This window comes from Nyctereutes procyonoides, unplaced genomic scaffold (genome assembly GCF_905146905.1).
Source record: "Nyctereutes procyonoides isolate TBG_1078 unplaced genomic scaffold, NYPRO_anot_genome, whole genome shotgun sequence".
Taxonomy (NCBI): Eukaryota; Metazoa; Chordata; class Mammalia; order Carnivora; family Canidae; genus Nyctereutes; species Nyctereutes procyonoides.
Window position 1 is genome coordinate 10,585,649 of NW_026575040.1, and position 21,142 is coordinate 10,606,790.

The 21,142-nt window shown below is 40.1% G+C and overlaps 2 protein-coding genes across 2 annotated transcripts in view; both read right to left on the bottom strand.

Moving 5' to 3' along the window:
- Positions 1–197: 197 nt before the first annotated feature.
- The window catches only part of HACD3 (3-hydroxyacyl-CoA dehydratase 3), a 40,358-nt gene continuing 19,413 nt past the window's right edge, over positions 198–21,142 (bottom strand). Inside the window, exons 3-11 of the mRNA XM_055319742.1 lie at positions 20,946–21,019; positions 19,509–19,673; positions 18,243–18,294; positions 15,857–15,967; positions 9,761–9,888; positions 7,591–7,703; positions 5,879–5,985; positions 5,079–5,210; positions 198–1,879 (exon numbers count right to left, since the gene is read on the bottom strand). Coding sequence (XP_055175717.1) covers positions 1,803–1,879; positions 5,079–5,210; positions 5,879–5,985; positions 7,591–7,703; positions 9,761–9,888; positions 15,857–15,967; positions 18,243–18,294; positions 19,509–19,673; positions 20,946–21,019 — 959 coding nt within the window. The 3' untranslated portion in view covers positions 198–1,802. The remainder of the gene's footprint in view (positions 1,880–5,078; positions 5,211–5,878; positions 5,986–7,590; positions 7,704–9,760; positions 9,889–15,856; positions 15,968–18,242; positions 18,295–19,508; positions 19,674–20,945; positions 21,020–21,142) is intronic.
- On the bottom strand, positions 8,605–9,027 carry LOC129506243 (60S ribosomal protein L36). Its single transcript, XM_055319743.1, has one exon. The coding sequence runs from the start codon at positions 8,968–8,970 to the stop codon at positions 8,653–8,655; it is 318 nt and encodes a 105-aa protein (XP_055175718.1). The 5' UTR covers positions 8,971–9,027; the 3' UTR covers positions 8,605–8,652.

Sequence of the window (21,142 nt, forward strand, 5' to 3'; positions counted from 1 at the left end):
CATTAGCTAGCTTCGTAACGTTGGCAAGTCACTCTGGATTTCCTGAGGGATCACTCCCGCAGGCCTCAACCCAAGCAACCCTTTAACATGCTGAGTTCAACATTTCACCAGGCTATCTACTATTTTGTCTGAACAAAGGACTTTCTCATTGACAGCTTGACAACCTCTCAGACTAAATGATCTGTAAACACAGGCTATTAGGATTTTGATTGTAAATGTTTAATAGAAATACACAATCTTTTGCTTTCTCAGACAGCAATAAAGAAGTTTAGAACAACCACTAAGAGTACAGGACTCTGCCACAAAGATGCAGCATGTGCTGCAAAGCTGATCTGGCCAAGTAAACAAAGTCAGTTGAAAGAACATCAGAAGTTAACACAAACAAATGTTGACAGAAGTTACAGACATGCAAAATACCCGTCAGTGCAATGAACTCGCAAAAAAAAAAAAAAAACCCAACCAGCCAACCTGTGCTAGTCAGATGTTTTTAGGTCAAACCCACGTTCCCATGTCGGGCCCAGAGAAAGAGCACAACTCACGGAGTCTCCTTTCCCCCAAGGACAATAGGAATAGCAGAACAGAAAGCTCTCGTGCTCTTAAATTCTTTTATACAAGCATCACTTCTAACACATATTTTACTTGGAATGTAGTAGAACAAACGATGTTTTTGACAATGGCCAAACTTTACAATGTTGACCTTTCTCTCAGTTTCTCTGTTGGTGGGTTTCCCACCAGGAAGCTTTGTTAAGCTCCAGAGTTAACTCCACCAGAGTTCTTACTCTGTTTTCACTCTCTGAGAGCAGATGAGTGAAACAACAGAACAAAGGCAGGTGCTTTTGCGGTCCGTTCCGCCCGTCACTCTGACAGGTATACAAGTAAATGGACTCAGCCAAGGCAGAGGAAGGAAGAAAGCTGTTTCACAACTGTCTTGTAGGTGTGTTTCATCCGCTCCCAGGTTGCTACAGGCTACACTGCCAGCAGCTGTTACTACCTACCAGGTGGACCCTTTGGACACCCTGTAGCCCACTTGGGTTTGGAACTCTTAGAATCTCACGGTTTTCTAAACTAATGTTCCATCTTTAGTGTTGAAAATAGTTCTGACTTAGCTCGGAATGAAGTAGGTGATCATGGTGTTCCAAGGTTCTGACTGGTTTCTCCCCATTCTGTGCCTCCTCAGTGTGCACACAGGTAAGCCCTATCCTATCAGGTGGTGTTAGAAGCCAAAAGATGATCAGAAGTAATCTGTGTTCTCTGGCCCCACTCAGACTCAGAAATGTTTTATCAGTGCCTAAGTCAAACTTGATTTTCAAAAAAAATCAAGGCCACCCCACTTCACAAGTCACCTCTTGGGTACAGAATGTGTAAGGTCGTGCCTGAATCACTTTCACAGGCAACAGTGCTTGTTTTTATCACAAGCAACCACTGAAATGAACAAATCCCAGCTATGAGAATGGCCAGTACCTGGTAGGGTTAGGTCACTGAAGAAAGATCTCTGGCCCATGTGAGAGCGACAGGACAAGGAGTACATGGGGGTAGGGCTGAGTGAGTCTTTTGCTGTCATTAATGGCACACACAAGAACAAACCTGTCATCAGGTATCAGGAATCCATGTCATGCAAGTATTACACTAAGATAATACAGATATTCAGGAATGTTACTGGAGAAAAGGGTAATATATATATAGCCTCACTGAGAATTTAATCATTTAACTTTAAAAAAACTTTTACATCAGTACAAGAAGGTAAAACTGTAAGAAGTATAGATTAGGCTCAACCTGGCAAGAAATCATCTAAATCTCTCTTTTCAGTGGATCTTTTTCTTTTTTTGTCCAAAGCACCGCCTGCGCTGTTTGTAAAGGTGACGGAAATTTATGTACAACCCTGAAAAAGAAAAAAAAAAGACAATGAGAGACCAAGGGAAAAGACCAAGGGAATCTTGGTCTATGTTTATAACCAGAAGTTTCTGGGGCAGGGACTATCTCCAGATGGCTGCTTATCCTTATCCCCACAGCACTGTGCTTACTACTGCAGGGTGCTCGGGAATTGTTAACTCTGAACAAGTTATCGTCAGTGCACTAGAGACCACTCACTTTGTCCCCGGTGGGTTTACTATTTCCTCTTCTCCCGTATTCTAATATGAAAATTTTCAATCATAGTGTACAGTAAACCAACACTTATTAGATCTTACACTTTAACTTTTTATTATATTCACTTTATCACCTATCCATCGCCATCTCATTTTTGATGTATTTCACTGTAAGCCACAGACATCAGTATACTTCACTCCTAAACATCTCATTAATAAGAGTTCAGTTTTCCTTTGTTCTTTCTTTCAAGGTTAAGATTTACATTAAATGAAATATATAGGGATCCCTGGGTGGCGCAGCGGTTTGGCGCCTGCCTTTGGCCCAGGGCGCGATCCTGGAGACCCGGGATCGAATCCCACATTGGGCTCCCAGTGGAAGGAGCCTGCTTCTCCCTCTGCCTATGTCTCTGCCTCTCTCTCTCTCTCTCTCTCTCTCTTTCTCTGTGACTATCATAAATAAATTTAAAAAATTTTTTTAAAAATAAATGAAATATATAAATCTGAATAAAAACAACCCAATTTTTGATTCAAGGGTACACAATAACCTGTATTAAGCAACAGTCTTAAAGGTATGAAACACTTTTCTAGGAAGTAAATTAGAAAATCGCAGCATTTCAGAGTCAGAAAAAACTTTTAATCCTACTTGACCACTAACAAGTTCTGTGGCTTAGCCCCACCTCAGTTTCCTCATTGTACAAGAAGGTTAAAAACACCTAATTTACAGGCTTACTAATGAGAGGATGAATGTTATGTTTACAAAAGCACTTTGATCTATATGCTAATGTAACTGAGTGTACTTCTAAATTACACAAATTTGAAATTTATTTCATTCTAAAGAATAAGAAAAACTACATTGTGGTCAAAAGCAATATGAATATAAAACCTTGTAAACTGGAGTATACAAAATGAAGAAAAGGCTCTAGGGTTAATGCACATTAAAATATTACCCTTCTAACTTTTCTAGTAAAATATTTTAAGGGTCCTTCCAATACTTATTCCTCTTGAACACGTTCAGTATGCACACCTCATGGAGCCTAGTTGCAGTAACACTAGCTTTATCCAGTAATAGAGGTAAAGAACTCTTTTAATAAGTGCATTTTCCAAACTGAAGCATACTCCCTTCAAGAGCCAAACATTTTAACATTTTCTGGTTAGAAATCTTTCTGAAATAAATTACACCCTTTCTGAAATGGAAAAGAAGGAGAAATTGAATAAAATTTCACCTTTAGCAAAATAAATAAATAAATAACCAACCAACCTTTGGCAGATGGTCTATACCCATAATGTATAGTATTTAACTTGTGCTTTGCCATGTGCTGGTACCCTAAGGGGCTCCTAAGGGTGTGGGTCTCTTGTCCCCCAGTCCTAAATGATCAAGACCACTGAGTTTCTTGGATATACTTTTCATGGTCTTCCTCTCACTGGGGCAGCTAGCTTCCCAGATGGTCCCCAGTGATCCTACCCCCTGTATCTCCTACCCTTGTGTATCCCCTCCCATACTGTACCAGGTAGGACTGTGTAACCAACAGTATATGGCAAAAGTGGTGGTATGTCACTTCTAAGATGGGGATATAGAAGGCAGTATGGACCTGATAAAGGTGCAAATCATGTCTACAATGGTAATCATTACAATATATCGATGAACCAAATCAACACGTATATCTTAAATTTACACAATTTTATGTCAAATATATTTCTATAAAAAAATACATTTTTTTTAAAGGCAAAAAATGAAGAGTGTGGCTTCTGGCCCTCAAACCACTTGCTCTGGGGGAAGCCATGTCCCAAGCAGCCACATGGAGAAGTACTGTGGCAAGAAACTGAAGCCTCCTGTTCACAGTTCCATGAGTGAGCTTGGAGCAGATCTTCCAATCCCAGTCAAGACTGCAGAAACCGCAGCCCCTGACAGAGACCTGAGGAGGGACTCTGAGCCACCCAGCTAGGCTGCTTTCTGACCCTCAGAAGCCATATGCGATAATAAGTGTTCATTGTCTTAAGCTGCTAAGTTTTGGGGTAATTTGTTACCACAGCAGTAGATAACTAACATACTATCTGTTGTCATAGCCTGTTGCTAGAAGACCAGACAGTCCTACTTAATTAGGGCCACCTTAAGATTTCTATGAACTAAAACAGAGAGAAATATGTAAATTATATTAAATGCATTAGAACTTCATCTAAAACAGTCCTTATGGTCAGGAAGGCTTTTAAATTTCTCATATTTGCAATAATTAGGGTTACTTCTTTTAGTTCTTAGTTTTTAGGAATTAAGGCAAAGATCTGAGATTTTATATCAAAGTAACAACATATAAGCAGGTTTTACATGAGCAGCAGGGGGGGCCTTATTATTAGATGGAAGCTTTATGACATCTCTTGGCTGCTCAGAGGCCTTGGCTGCCTTCTTCCTTCTTTGCTGCCAGTGGTATACAATAACCTCTGAACACTTTGGATAAGCAATGTGTCATAAAACTAGTAAAATTAAAATGTGCTTCTTTATCTACTTCTAAAGAGCTTCTTACATTGTTTTAAACATGAGATATGGTACATTCCCAGTGACCGAGAGCATGCCAAGAATATACTCACCCACTGGTGATTTGGAAGAAATATACAGCATATTCTCCTCATGGGTTTGTTTTACAAAATAATATTTTTAACTCTATACTACTTTTCTGGAAATAACAATCCTAATAAAGGCTTTGAAAACTTTGAGTCAGGGATCCCTGGGTGGCGCAGCGGTTTGGCGCCTGCCTTTGGCCCAGGGCGCGATCCTGGAGACCCGGGATCGAGTCCCACGTCGGGCTCCTGGTGCATGGAGCCTGCTTCTCCCTCTGCCTGTGTCTCTGCCTCTCTCTCTCATTCTGTGTGACTATCATAAATAATAAAATAAAAAAAAAAAAAGAAAACCTTTAAAAAAAAAAAAAAAAAAAAAAAAAAAAGAAAACTTTGAGTCATTTAACTATATCCTCTAAGAAATAACAGGGAAAAGCCAATACTTACCTAAAAATAATATTATAAGATAAATCTGAAGAAAAAAGGAAAATCTAACTTTGATTTTCACCGGATATGGCAATGTGAAACTGAACCTTCCTGTTTCGTTGAATACTGGAATTGACTGGATCACTGAGACAGCTGAAAGCAGAAACAAGAACTTGTCAGAAGCAAATGAAATACAGTACCATCTAGTGAGAGAAGCGTCTAACCCCCCCACCCCACCCCAGTTTCGGTTCCGGGTGTGCTGAAAATGCTTCCTCCCTCTTGGTACCTGTTTCATTTCTCTCCTTAATTTTTACAAAAGATGAGCCTCCAAGCTGACAATATGAAGGAGGAACATCCATTTTGTTTGTTTGGTTTTTTTTTTGGAACATCCATTTTGATAGCACTGAGCTTATGGTTTTTTTTTTGTTTTTGTTTTTGTTTTTTTGTTTTTTTTAGCTTATGGTTTTCTATTCTATAAAATGGGAGAGAAAAATCCCAACCTGCCTCACTCACTAGGTGTTTGTTAGAATAAAATGAAGTCATTGTGAGAACCTGCTTTGGAAAACTCTAAATACCATATAAATAGGAAGCATGCAATACATGAACACCCAGCTTCCAAGCCTTACAAAAATGGCTATTTCCCTGGAATAGTCCGGGTACCAGGAGTTTTATGGAAGGAAGCCACAAGAAAGAAATTCTTAAAAAGTCTAACACCCATATATCCGACTAAGGATGGCAGAGGAAGGAAGAAAGCTTTGGCCTATCAGCTCAGCTATCCTTTGGAACCAAGCTTATAAAACCTAGTGCTGAACAGAAAGTACCTTCTGCCAAACATCCCAGAGGATACAAGGGGATCCACACAGTGTAACGAAGCCATGTGAGCACCTTCCAATCCATGTCAATGCAGGAAAGCATGTAGAAGGGGTACCTATTGAAAATAAGGAATTCAGATGTGAAAAGCTACTTCAGGTCCTCAATGCAACCCTAGAGCATCATTCAAGAAGACTAATTTCACAATGAGCCACACACAGCTTCTTCAGAACACAATTACAGTCCCAGGCTGTCTACTCACAAACTCCCATCACACTCTTCTCCCAATTTTCAGTGGATGTGAACTCTCTTTGATGGCAGACTAAGTTTAGGTCGTAAAGGAACCGTCTTTGGAATAGTTCAGTATATGGAATGAATGTTCAAAAGCTCTTTGCTTTTTAAGTTCTGATTTATGTTCTAAGTAGGCAAGGATGACAGACACCTTGATAATTTATCTCTGGATAAAGGAATGCCATCAAAGTATATGGGGCCCTTGGGTAGCTCAGTTGGTTAAGTGTCACTCTTGATTTTAGCTCAGGTTATGATCTCAGGGTCATGAGATTGAGTGTGGAGTCTGCTTAAGATTCTCTTCTCCCTTCTGCCCTTCTCCCACTTAAAAAAAAAAAAAAAATCAAAGTATACAAAAGACTCCTAACCTAGAAGTAGATACACTCTTTTTAAAAAAGAGATAACACAAAAAAGAAATTTTTCTTCCCAGAGTTAATATTAAGTTTCTATAATCTCTTTCACCTCTGTTTTAGTAGATTAGAGGGTATATGGGATACTATTCAGAGCACAGTTAAGACACAATCTAGGGCTGCTCCCGCCTCTTCTCCCTCTCAACTATTAACTCTGCCAAAATATCTCCAAACCCAGAGCTGAGGAGTCAGCTTGCAAAACCCTTGCTCCACCTGACCAAAAAAGAAATGGAATATGTATGGTCGGGTAGAGAAAAATACCTCTACTTTTAATTAGATATTTTCATTGTTGTTGTTAAAGATATTTCTCCTACTGACGACTGAGAATGGCAGATTCAGATAAGGGGTTGATTCAAACTTCAGTAATCTTGTAGTAAAAGATATATTTCCATCATTCCTTCTAGAAGGCTGGTCTTCACTGGTTCCATCCAACCTGCCTACTCCCTCCACATTTCTTCCCCTTTCAAAATTTTCCCATGTGGATGAGTCCTCTTTTCAATAAAACAGCAAGATCCTGAAGGGTAAGATGGGTCTTACCCTTCTCTGTATCTCTTGACTCCCTCCCTCTGCTCGCCAGTGCCCAAGCTGGTACCATCTATGATCTAATGACTGCTTTAAAAAAAAAAAAAAAAGAACAAACAAGCAAACAAACAAAAACGTGGCTCAGGCGCCTGGGTAGCTCAGTCGGTTAGGTATCTGCATTCAGCTCAGGTCATAATCCTGGGGTCCTGAGATCAAGCCCCACATCAGACTCCCTGCTCTGTGGGGAGCCTCCCTCTCCCTCTCCCTGCCGCCTCCGCCTCCTTGTGGCCCCTCTCTTCTCTCAAATAAAATCTTTAGAAACAAAACAAAACAAAACAAAAAAATGCCTCATCTTTGCAGAGCACACAGATGCAGCTACAGCTCTCCACTCATGGAACCTTAATCTCAAACCAAATGAGACTCCAAATAAAACTCCCTCCAGAAAAGAGCTGCTCCAGAAGAGGGAGAAGCATTCAAACTACCAAGCTGGCATTTCTACCCACCTGAAAACTTCAACTGCACTCCACGAATAAAACACAAAGAAAACCACAGCTTTGTTTTGCATTTCTTCCATGGTGCCAAAGATGATAAACAAAATGAAATTTCTTCCAAGAAGCTAATAAAAGAATCCACAAGAGAGGAAAAAGTTTAAATATATATTCTACAAAAACTATATAAATGCATTATCTAAAACCTAGTGCCTCTAAATTCAAGGTAAATAGAAAAAAACTGAGGGCTGCCTAGCTGGCTCAGTTGGTGGAGCAGGCAACTCCTGATCTCAGGGTTGTGAATTCAAGCCCCACATTGGGGGGGTAAAGATTACTTAAAAAATTAAAAAGTAACAAAATCTTTTTAAAAAGAAAAGAAAAAGGCTGAGCTCAGCTAGTTAAGCTTCTGCTCCAGTTTTGGAGCAAGTTAAAGTACCCAAAGCAGTCTTTCTGAATAGACTGTGTATATGTGTGTAAATATATCATCACAAATAGCGTATTTTCAAAAATGCTCACTCACATTCAGATGCAGTTTAAAGAACGCTGCCAGAAGCCCACTTGTGTCTGCAGACCCCAAGTTTAGATCCAGAGCGTTACCAGTGTGGCAGTCACCCATAAGTAACTACTATCTCGTGTTAACCATTCCATTGCTTCCCTTTATAGGTTTACTGCTTATGTACGTAGTTCTAAATAGTATCCTGTTTCACTCTTGCCTGTTTTTTTTTTCACTCTGTTTTTAAACTTTCTGAAATAGATCGTATTATTCTGTGACTTGTTTCTTACTGTTGTTATGCTTCCAAGACGCATCCATGTTGGCACATGTGGTGCTGTCCAACACCAGGAGGCTCACACTGCATTCTACATGAATGGCACTCCCTGGAGCCATGTGCTGTAATGATACTGAACCCCTCCCTTCCACTCCACCCTAGAAATTCTAGCTTCATGCTTACCTGCACTACCCTTTGATCTACAAAAAATACTATTCCACATGAGTGGGTCACTCGCTATCCTCTTTGATTTTTTTTTTTTTTTTTTTTTTTCCGAGAAGGCTTTATTGTTACGGGGGTGGAGAGGGGGTCAGTCCTTCTTGGCGGCCGCTTTCCGCATGGCCGCCAGCACGTTGCTCAGCTCCTCTCTCTTCCTCTTGGCGCGGATGTGCGTCCCGACCCGCTTCTTGATGAACTTGAGGGCGCGCTTGTCCTTGGACACCTTGAGCAGCTCCATGGCCCGCCGCTCGTACGGGGCGAAGCCGCACACCTCCCGGATCATGTCCCGCACGAACTTGGTGTGCTTGGTGAGGCGCCCGCGGCGGCGGCTGTGCCTCGGCTTGCTCACGTTCTTCGTCACCTTGTGGCCCTTGTTGAGGCCCACGGCCATGGGGTAGCGCAGAGCCATGGCTGCAGACGGCTGCTGCTGCTCGATGCTCCGGCGGCGGAAGGGCTCCTCTTTGATTTTTTAGACTGAACAAAACAGCCTCTCTATCCAAGAATAGAGAACCCAGGAGTAACAAGGGTTACAATCACCCTTTACCCATGCCATTGATACTATCAGAATGCCAGAGCTGGTGTACCAGAGAAGGGTAGAACTATAGAAAGAATACTCCAGAAGAGACTAACCAGCAATCACCTGTTTCCCCTGGAGTCTGGGTAGGTGGGATTTAATAGTATATAATCTCATGGTGAGGAAATAGGGCAAGGAAGTTAAAAGACTTTGATGCCCTGTTCCTGATAGCAATCTTCCAAATACTAGAAAATACAGATGTATTGAGGGAGGGGGGAATCCCCGTATCAGTTAAAAGAGTCCCCTGCATATATGGAAGAAAGCCCAAAGTGCAAAGAGCTCCTATGATTGCACTGCCTTCACCTACTCAAGCTGGGAGCAGACCAAGCACATCTCTACCTGAAAAGATTGTGGGTAAATTTTTCTGCTTCGGCTTGAGAATCAGGTTCCCCTCATCTTAAAGCCTTTTTATAACTTTGTGATTTTAAGATGTTATAAACAAACCAACCAGACTGGAAATGGTAAAAGTCTACTTTGGAAAATATCCCTGGGCTTTGAGTTTTCCTCCTTGTTCAAAGAAAACCATGCTACTCCTGTGCAGAGAGAGATTTTTATGCATTGAGACTTCCCAGCTAATTACAGCATACCTACTAAATACTGAAATCTGAGGTCAACTGTTCAGTACCTGGATAAGACAAGGGATCACTGGTGACTTAGTGACGCCAATTGCTGCATTGATAGTTTCCACAACTGACAGCATCTGGCAGAAATACATCATGTCGGCCAAGGTATGGAATGTGTCATAGAAGGACTCTATGGGACAAAGATACATTAAGGGTAAGTCACGATGGGATGAGAACTGGGTGTTATACTATGTGTTGGCAAGTTGAATTTAAATAAAATATTTTTTTAAAATGGTAAGTAAAAAAAAAAAAACAATAAATAAATAAATAAATAAATAAATAAATAAATAAATAATAAATGGTAAGTCAAGTAGCAAATTCCAACAGAATTATTTCTCAAACTAGATACCTCCTTGCATGAAAGGAATTTAAAGATAAGTATAATAAACAGCCAGTCAGACTCAAGTTTACTCTCCAAACTAAGCCGGTGGGAACAAGCCTGTGAGGTCATGAATAGTGAACTCTACTGGTTATTAGAAAGTTAAGACATAAACCCTGTATGTCCTTCTCATTTTAAAAGGCAAGGAAAGGGCAGCCCCGGTGGCTCAGTGGTTTAGCGCTGCCTTCAGCCCAGAGCGTGATCCTGGAGACCTGGGATCAAGTCCCGCGTTGGGCTCTCTGCATAGAGCCTGCTTCTCCCTCTGCCTGTGTCTCTGCCTCTCTATCTTTCTCTGTGTGTGTCTCTCATGAATAAATAAATAAGATCTTAAAAATAAATAAATAAATAAATAAATAAATAAATAAATAAATAAATAAATAAATAAGGCAAGGAAAAGAAAGCATACCTAGACTTCCTTCAGTTACTATAAGCTGAAAAGCCAATGTAACAGGCCAGAGATTAGTCTGGTCAGATCCATTATCTCACTGGATTCAAAATTAAACTATAGCACATATACTGAATGCAATCTAGCCTATGAAAATCTCAAAATTGTACAATCATAAATAAACGCAGAGGTCCAAAAGTAGTGAATAAAACTTTCAAAAACTTTATTTGCATTTTACATATTTCATCTTCATAACTCTTATTTTAAGAATCTATCCTAACTACAAAATCTAAAATGAAAAAAAAAAAATCCACAAAAGTTTCTCAGGAACAAAGTCTTTCTCCGAAGCATTTTTCCCAAGTATATTAAAGTAGTGTTTGTCTGAATACCTAAGCATATAGAAAGTTGGAGTAAGCTACAGTAGAGCTACTTCATGGAATATTATGTAATGATTTTAAATGACAATTATTGCTTATAGGACCATCAGCGATTGCAGTATCAGCTGTGAGCGGACCATAAAATAAAATCCTTTACTTTTCATACTGATCCTTACTTGGCACCCTGCACTCCTACATTCTTCTTGCCATGTTTCTCAACCAAGGTACTATTGATATTGCAGGCAGGACAATCTTTTGGCCTGCCTTCACTGTGCACAAGGTTTAGGATTCTTGGCTCCCTGCCTTTGAAATACAAGGACTGGCCCCAAGGACCTGGCACAGTTAGGCCAGTGACCAACAAAGATGACATTTGTAGGAGTCCCCAGAAGGTCTGGTTTAAACATCAGTTAAATAAAAAAAGGCCCTTGCAAAAAAAACTTAAAGAAGCCCTCTAAATATTTTTGCAAAAATGATCCGCTCTACTATCCTGCTACAAAGTCAAATGCGAAATGAAGAACAGTTTATAGTGTTATCATGTAATTTTGACAGAAAAATTCCAACAGTAATTTAGTTCAGAATTAGATGAATTCTTTTCTTTGGAAGAATTAATGCAAAATTACAATGGCAACTTAGATTTTGCTACATATAAGATAAAAACAACTTATTCTCTCAATTTTAAATCTCCCATTTCAAGATAAAATCCCAACCAAATCTTTTTGCCAACATTTCCAATGAAATTCTGGTGTCCATTTTAAGGGGATTCACATTAAGGTGGCATTTCTCCTCAGATAAATCTTTGAAAAATGAAGACCTCCCGTTGGGAAAACACAAAGCTGTGACTTAAGATTTGGCATGTGCTGAACAAAAATTAGATCTCGTGGATTTGCTAGGAGTTTACATCCCTGTCTCAATTCAGGCATAGATGCTGAATTTCTCAAATGATATTACAAAGAATTTTATTAACAAAATGCTTATAATTTTGCTTTTAAAACCAGACAGAAAATTGTGGACACCCACAGGATTATAATTTCTAAATCTTAAAAAAAGAAAGAAAGAAAGAAAGAAAGAAAGAAAGAAAGAAAGAAAGAAAGAAAGAAAGAAAGGAAGGAAAAAAAAAAAAAAGGTCAGTCGGGGTGGCTCAGTGGTTTAGCACTGCCTTCGGCCCAGGGCGTGATCCTGGAGACCCAGGAACGAGTCCCACATCGGGCTTCCTGCATGGAGCCTCCTTCTCCCTCTGCCAGTGTCTCTACCTCTGTGTGTCTCTCATGAATAAATAAATAAAATCTTTAAATAATAATAATAATAATTTCTAACTGCAGGAGAAAAACTAAAAGGAAATGTATGGCTATATTAATAGTGATGGACAATGGCTTATTCACCTCCTCTTCTCTCCCCCCACACCTCTACCCTGGTTTCCCCCTCTTTCCAAATTAGCTTAAATCACCATGTTTACTTTTATAATTTGAAAACAAAAAAAACTGTTTTAAGCAGTAAAAGGCACTCATATGTTAATGGGAGGAGAGATACTATAATGTGGTAGTATAATACAGTATACTCTGTCTGGACAGTATACATGGAAATCCTTAAAAACGATCTCCCATTTAATCTCACAATTCCGTATCAGGAATTGTTCCTTGCTCCTGAGAAAGCTTTGTGGTTTGGAAGGATATACACCAAGGTGCCAAGGATCTGTTGCTCTCATAGATGGGATTACAGTAGAGTGTTTATTTAAGTCTTTGTTTTCTGATTTTTCTGTAATTAACACATTGTATTTTTAACACATTTTTATAATTGGAAAAATTTTTTTAATTTAATTTTTTTTAAATCTTATCTATCTACTCATGAGAGACATAGAGGGAGAGGCAGAGACATAGGTAGAGGGAAAGGGAGGTACAAGCTCCCTGCGGGGAGCCCGATGCAGGACTGGATCCTAGGACCCTGGGATTATGCCTTGAGCCAAAGGCAGATGCTCAACCACTGAGTCACTCAGGTGCCCCAGGAACAATCTTTTTAAAAAATAAAATTAGAGCACCTGGGCTCTTAGTATTCCTTAAGAGAGACCTAGGTAAGCTCAAACAAGAGTTTCTAGACAAGCCCAAGAGTTTGCTAGTGTTTCCTCAGCAAGAAGTTTAGCAAGTACATGTTTACATGAAAAACGAAGTCTATGTGTGGAATTTGCCATTTACCAACATTCTTCATTCAAAAGGGAAAAACCGCAAATGGCAAACTGGGTGCAAGGCACCAGGTGCCAGGTCCTTATCACGTCTTCTGAGGACTGGTAAGGGAAGAATTAAACCAGCAGCTCCATTCCAGAAGGTGGTTAGTAAGGGGCTGAGAGCCAAAATAGAAATTACAAATCCAAGCAGCTTAAACACATGACCCAGATAACTTAGGAGCTTTGGGACCAGATCACCTAATGGCCTGCAGGCTTGCACAGGTACACGGAGAATCAATCTAACAACGTTAAATGAAATTATCAGGTATTTGCGTGTCCCTATTCATTCCATGGAACTTGTGATCAATCCACAGTAATAACCACAGGTTGGAGACTTGCCTTCTTTTTTTAAGTAACTCATCTGTAGACACTAGGCATTTGAGAAATTCTTCACTAGCCTGCCACTGGTGCTTTGCAGAATTCTAGGCCATTAAGAAGGCTGGACAAATGACATGTACTTCTTTGAAATGACTCTAGAGCTACCGACAATTCATTTACTACAAACCTCAGATGGGAAAATTTAGGACTAAAGATAAAATAGACTATAGGACATTTTTCTTTTTTTAAACAGAGCTTGTATTTTCAATTATACTTCTATTTTTCCTATTTTTTGTACAAAATATGGACAAATTTCTAAATTACCCACATCCAAACCATTTTCGAATGATGAATTCTTTTCACTCTTTTTACATGTATTGGTTCAGTTTTTTTCCCCCTTTTTACATGATATGATGAAACTGGAAGAACAAATTGATATATTATTTTTTAGCCTATCGTATTTCTCCATGTTATATGAACTCTTTTAAGTACTTTATATCTGCTTCACAACATTCCACTGAGCGAATATGCTAAAGTAATCCCTCACTGATGGGCATCTAGGTAGTTTCTAACTTGTCACTAATATAAGTAATGCCAAAATGTGTATCTTTTTTAAAAAGCTTTTTTTGTACTTTCAGTTACTATAGTTTCAAGGATATCAGTGACGAACAGTTCAGTGTCTTGAAACGCTTTGCCAAATGATTTTCCAAAAGAGTCATTGTACTTCTATACCCTCCCAGTGACCACCAGTGTGTCTATTTTAGCATATGTCTTCTTGAATTAGGTACTGCTTTAACTTTGGAAAACTGACAAATAAAAATCTGATTTTTATTTCCTTCATCATTATGGAGTTAAACATTTTTCTGTATATTAAAGAGTTTCCCTCTTGGGAACTGCCTGCACCTGACTTCTGTTTATCTATTCCATAGAGTCTATACATTTTAAAATCAATTTGTAACAAATTCTTTACAGGTAATCAACCTTTGTTAGTATTTGTTGCAATTTTCTACCAACCCTCATCCCCATGCTACTAACCTCAATATACTTTTAATCTTTAGTGTTATCTTAGCTGAGGTATTTTTAGATATATAGGAATTTAGATATTTTATGTAGTCAAATATATTAACCTATTTTCTTTATGATTTCTCCTTTTTTACCTTAGAAAGTAATAACCTTCTGGGACACCTGGGTGGCTCAGTGGTTGAGCATCTGCCTTCAGCTCAGGGCGTGATCCTGAAGTCCAGGATCGAGTCCCACATTGAGCTCCCTGTGGGGAGCCTGCTTCTCCCTCTGCCTGTGTCTCTCTCATGAATAAATAAACAAAATCTTAAGAAAAAAAAAAAGCCCTAACCTTCCACATGAGATTTTTTTTTTTAAGATTTTATTTATTTATTCATGAGAGAGACACAGGCAGAGGGAAAAGCAGGCCCCATGCAGGGAGCCTGCCGTGGGACTCGATCCTGGGTCTCCAGGATCACGCCCTGGGCCGAAGGTGGCGCTAAACCACTGACCCACCTGGGCTGCCCCCACGTGAAATTTTTATAAACATTTACTCAATTTTCTGTTATGTTTTAAATCTTTGACATAGACTCTTAAATCCTTTAGGGGAATTTATTTTTGTATACAATGTGAGGAAAAGAGATTCCTTGCCTCCCTCATGCACCCAAACCTAACCAATTTTCCCTGGAAACATTATTAGAATTCCCATCCAAGGGCATGTACATATATATTTATTTACATTTTATATATATATATAAAATGTAAGAGCTATTTTTGGACTACCTTATCTGCTCTATTGGCTATTCTCTTCTTATACTCATGCTACATCATTTTAATTATCATTCTTTCATATCAGACAGAAAGTGCTCTCCCATTACCCTTTCCTACTCCAAATTTTATTACCTATTTGTTGTTCACAATACAATTTCAGAATACTTTAGATCATATTCTCAAAAATTTTCCATTGTCATTTACTTTTTGCCCGAATTTCTGTTAAATGTACAAGTTAATAGCCCCTTTGAAAATCTACTTAGGTTCCCAAAGGGTGAGATCCCTTTTGTTTTTGTTTTTTGAGATCCCTTTTGGACTTGCATTAACTATGGCACCAGAAATACCATATAAGTTTATTTGGTTATAAATGAACTGCCATGTCATGAACAGAGAAAGGAACGCAGCCCAAGAGGCACCTCTGGCCAGCTGTATGAATGGGAACAATCTCTTAGCCTGTTCCCTCACTTGCTAAGTGGACACAATCTCCAGTCAGCTTGTTTCACAAGGCCAGGGGAAATCAGAGACATGGAAGTTGCCACACAAACGTGGGGGGGTTATTATTAATATCAAAGGTAGAGTATTATTGATACCTTCGGTGGATAGTAGGCTAAACTACTGGCAAAAGGAAAGTTTGTGTTGAAATTTTGTGCTTGCCTTTTCCCAAAATAAAGAACCGCACGGTCATGTTGACAAAGATCCAGGAGAATCCCAAGAACTGCACGAGGTTATACATGAACAGGTATCCTTTCTTCAAGCTTGTAAGAGCTGAAAAGCAAAGCAAGATAAGAAACTATTACAAGCAACGCTGCAGCAGGAGCAGGGAGTGGGGAGGACCTGGATGACTGCACCCCTCTCTTGCACTGGGTGCCCTGAGCTCCCAAACAGACACCTGGCCCAGATCTGCACCAGCCTGCACTCCTAAGCCCAAAGAGAAAGTCGTAAAGTCATAGACACTGCATTCCAAGATACATCTTTACCAGTCCTTCTCCTCATGGCTTGAATGTACAGACATAATAAATCCAAGGAGAAAAAAGAAAAACTACTTCTGGCAAAGCATGGCCATCTTAGGAAGCAATGAAGAAGGCAAATAAAGCTACTTAGCTCCTGCTCTTGTCATTTTCTTATAAACTAGTTTAATTGTTCTTGCAATTTTTTTTAAGTTCACATATGGCAAACTAACTCAGAGAAACAGAAATAGAACGAAAAAAGAATTCTGGCATTTGATCACATACGTATCCAACCAAGCATCAACTGCACACCTACAACGTGAGAGGTCCTGAGGGGTACCCCTGGGATTCAAAGATGTTAAGACTTGATGTCCCTTCAAAGAACTTACAATCTGAAAGCCATAATACAAGATAGAGAGGAACAGGTAGCTGTCTTGTGAAACCCTTAAGGTGAGAAAATGATATTGAGCCAGGTAAGTGGGAAGCAGGCAGGTCAGTGGAGAGGCAAGGTGCCTGCTCTGGGCTTTGGAAGACGGGGAGAATGAGGATATGACCAAAGAAGGCAAAGTACAGATTGAGAGGCAGGAGGATAAGGAACGTAAATTTGATCTGCAGCCTAAGGCTCATGAAGACACAGCCAATTACAGAGTTAAGGAAGAAGTAAGGAGCTTAGAATCATAGTGGAGTCTAGGGAGTGGGGCAAAGGAAAGGATAATTCTCAAGAGAAGAGCTATGGAGTTCAGAACTTGCTGCTACGTATTTATTCCTAGGCTACAGATGTTTTGCACATTACCCCTCGGCTGATACTCAAATGACCACACTCAATAGTGTGGTCCATCAAAAGCAATCTAGTAATAAGGACCCAAAAGAGTCAGACTTTTCACAGCACTTAACTAAGGCTTTTTCTTCGCCATCCTAAAGAACTTATTTTATCAGGAAACATTATGAATTTAGATAAAACAGTGAAAGCATTTATCTAACATTCCAAAAATCCGTATGTAACCATTTTTACATGGTTTTAAAGTGTATCCTTCTAAATTCCCCCAAAATTAACTTAAATTTCAAATAATTTTCAAGCTCAAAATTAATTTTAATCTCAAATCTTTATTCTTTACCTCCACTAATCTTCTGCCCTCCTTTGTTTTTCTAAAGGAATATTCCTCTAAATGAGTAGTTATTCAAATCTTTTTCTAAAGCAATGAAGCCTCCTTTTCAAAACAAACTTTATTCAGAACTCAACACATAAAACACAAAAGCAGAGCTATTCTGGTTGAAGTGGACCTGCTTGCTTGGCTATCCCTCCTAAGCATCCTGGGAACCCCTGGGGACCAGGGGACATAGTTTGAAAACAACTACTCTAAAACTTTCCCCTTCCTTACCTACAGCATGCCACAGAAGCGCCACTAAAACTTGAAAACATATGGACAAAAGAAAGCCTTTTATTTTGCTTTTCAGCATGCATTTTATACAGACTTTCATGGTCCTCTCCCTGGAATGGAAGCTCTTAGGGAACAGGTGCTCTGACGAATTCATTGGCTCCACCCCTCAAGGGCTGGCGACCAAGCTTCCACACAGCAGGAGGTTAATGGAGAGCTGCTGCATTTACTCTGTATCACCCAGAGGACAATACACGTGCAGAGCTTCTTGCTTATAAGTGATCGGACATAGAGAAACAGGAATAGACTTTTTGAGGTTGACAACCCCACTTATCTGTGAAACAGCCCTTAAGATCCCAACTGGGAGAAAAACACCAAGCTGGAAAAAGTGTGGCCTTGGACCTACATGGTATTTCCATGTTATGCAGCACGTGCAGGGCCTGCTGCCACCTGACATTAGGCCAGTCCGGGAGACTATGGTTCTTCCATTCTGTTCTACCAGCTTTGGTGCACTCAAATGATGTTAGACTCCAAACAGAAGGGAAACAGTAAAAGGGAGGCTTCTGATGTGGGTATGCACAGCATAAGCACTGGACATTAAGGATTCCTCATACCTCGTGTACACAGTATTAGCTCTCCTACCACATCGCACCCATCCATACCCCCATCTCTATCATTAGTTAACTGGTAACAACCACAGTACCAGGAGCAACTTACTTTCAGGGGAGCCTTGGCTTTCAATTCTTAGTTTATTTAGGCGTTCTTCTTCCTAGAATTTGGACAGAAGTTTTCCAAGAATACAGGTTAGAATTCTCAGATGCCTGCAAAAGTTCACATGCTAGATAGGTGACCTGACACCCTCAAAGCCACCTCCTCCAATCGTGTTCATGCTTCATTGGGGCAAACGTCCTAGTTCATGGTGCCAAAAAGCCTGACTTACTGGGTAACAGTAGCACCACAGCATGCCCATCCACCAATGCTCACAGAATTAAACCAATCAGCTGGCTTCCAAACTACAAAGTGGATAGTCTTAGAATATTGGAGCCGGAAAAGACCCCTAGAAGGTTTGTCACAGTCATAGAAACAAAATAGAGTTTTAAGGCAGGAAATAGATCACTGTTTTAAAAATTCTAGATTTTTAGTATTTTTCTGGAAGCTAAAATCATGTCTCAACATCAGTAAGAACTCACATTAAGTCAATATAGATACAGATGGATACATATAGAAATATTTATAGGTATAGGCATGTTTATATATAGGTATGTTTATATATACGTATAAAAATATTTGTATTTATAGGTATAGGTATATGTATGGGCCAGTCTGCGCACATACAGTTCTTCATGCTGTCACCTGAGAGGGTCTAGAAACAACAGCTAGAGCCCAGATCTTGGCTTCCACTACTATTCACCAATAAAAAGAACAGCTTCTTGAAGAAAGACTGACTCTACGGCTGGAGCTGGAAATACACAAGATAAGCCTGGGGCAGCTTATAGTGCTGGAAATTAAGGATGTCCCCCCAAAAAGCCCCCCCCCTCAAAAGCCTCACAATGACAGAACTTTGTCAAAAAGGACACAAGAACTAATGGGAACAGCGTCCAACGGCCAAAGCTAGAACATCATGAACAACAAAATAAATAACACAGTATGGGGTTATAACTCAAACTATAAAATAAATATTCATCAGTCCATATGGATATAAATAAATGATTGAATAAATAAATGGAAGAGAACACAATAGGAATGAAACCTCTGTGGTCCTCCTCCCCAAAATCCCATTACCCTCTCTGATCATGAGAAACATATTCAACAATCCGAATTGAGGGACAGTCTACAACATATTACCAGTACTTCTATAAAACCATGTTTCCAGGTCTTTAACTGAATTTGTAACTTTGTCCCTATTCTATCAGACCCAGATAGGTATCTGAGGTGGCCCAAATAACATCCCAATCACTTGGGTTCCTTGGGGTCCTTACTGACCTTGGCTCTGAGCTCCATTTCTGCATCAGACTCATCCAGCCAGCGATCAAAGTCAGGAGCCAAAAAGAGTGGGCGCTTCTCCTGCTTAGTGAGTCTCTCCCACCACTGACTCACCTTCTTCTGTACTGTGATGTTTACCTGCCTCTGGGTCAGTTTGTAAACCGGCTAGAAGAGAACATGAGAATGTGAGAATGCCCCCACCTTCCCATCCCCGACTCCTCCCCCTGCAACTGCACCAAGCCCATGTGGCTCCACGGAAGGAAGGCTCCCCTCATCCTTCTCTGTTCTCAGAACATCCAGACCAAGGGCTGGTACAGCAAAGAACTGGTAAGAATGGCACTGTCTCTGATTCCTCCAGGGAATGACACAGAAGGAAATCAGAGTAAAAAAGGCATACAGTTGTGTTATCTTAGAGGAAACTAGATGCACCTTCGGCCAGGTCTGCATCACGCAAGGCACGACATCCACTCACTCTTCCAGGGCATCTTGCTTGTCAAATGTCCTTCCCATGAAGATGACTGAATTCAAATGGCCAACAGTCCCTGGCATTGGTGAACCCTTTAGGAAAGTCTATTCAAGGCTGGAACCTGCTGGATCATTACAACTCTAACACAAGGGTCAGCCTAGGGTGTCCTCCCAACTAAACTCAAATTCTTGGAGGCTAAAGAATTTATAGTTCTATAAAATATATATATATGTTATATATAAAGGGCTTCTTCCTTTGCCTCTAAAGCAAGACCCACGACAGGTTCTCGACCCCTTAAACCACTGCTGACAGGTTCTCGACCCCTTAAACCACTGCTGACTATTAAACCATGAAAAAAAAAATCTCCTGCACGGAGAGATCAATCTGCTCGAGCCCCCAAAGATAAGAGTGTAATTCGAGAAACTGAAATACACCTTCTATTAGATTCTCTCTCCTCCTGTCAGAGAAGTTTCCCTTGAGCTCTGAGAGAAAGGAAACGTCATTTGTACTTCCCTCATTCCTTTCTGCTTCCACCTGTTCTGATTTCCACTGCCCCTGAAGCAAAGGCACATGAAAGTAAGCCCCCAGCGTGGGCTTTACCTACCTCACATAACTCTGCTCCAAGAGTGTCATACTCCTCTGTCTTCACTAACATCAGAAAATATCAGAGCTAGAAAGGACCCTAAGGATTTCTTAGTCCAATCCTTCATTTAAAACATGAGGGAACTAACTCACAAAAGTGAAGAGACTTGTTCACACTGCTAAGAAAGGCAGAGCCCAGATTCACCTGAGGCTTTCTGGCTTTCCCACTCCTCTGCAGCTAAAATCGAGACTCAGTCCCCAACCAAAGGACTATATTCTCCTTTGATTTTTATCCTTTTTCCCCCAAAACCCCAACCCCCCATATTTCACTGAACTCCTAGTATTTATTTCCTAAAATGGAAAGGGAAATGAGAAAAGAAAGAACATACCTCTGGTTTCACAAGGTCTAAGAACTCCAAGTGAAATTCATACACGTTGTCTCCTTTGGCGCCGTGTCCCTGAGCTATGAAGAAAGAAATGTGGGTTACTGAGAACTGGCAAAGTGAGGCCATCCAAAAGCTTGGTACAGTTCTTTCAGAAGTATACAAACAGTAATGGGTCCTGCCAAAATGAGTAGGGACTTGTG

Bases quoted from the DNA above. Each gene is read 5' to 3' on its own strand.
- LOC129506243 (XM_055319743.1), bottom strand. From the start codon at position 8,970: ATGGCTCTGCGCTACCCCATGGCCGTGGGCCTCAACAAGGGCCACAAG.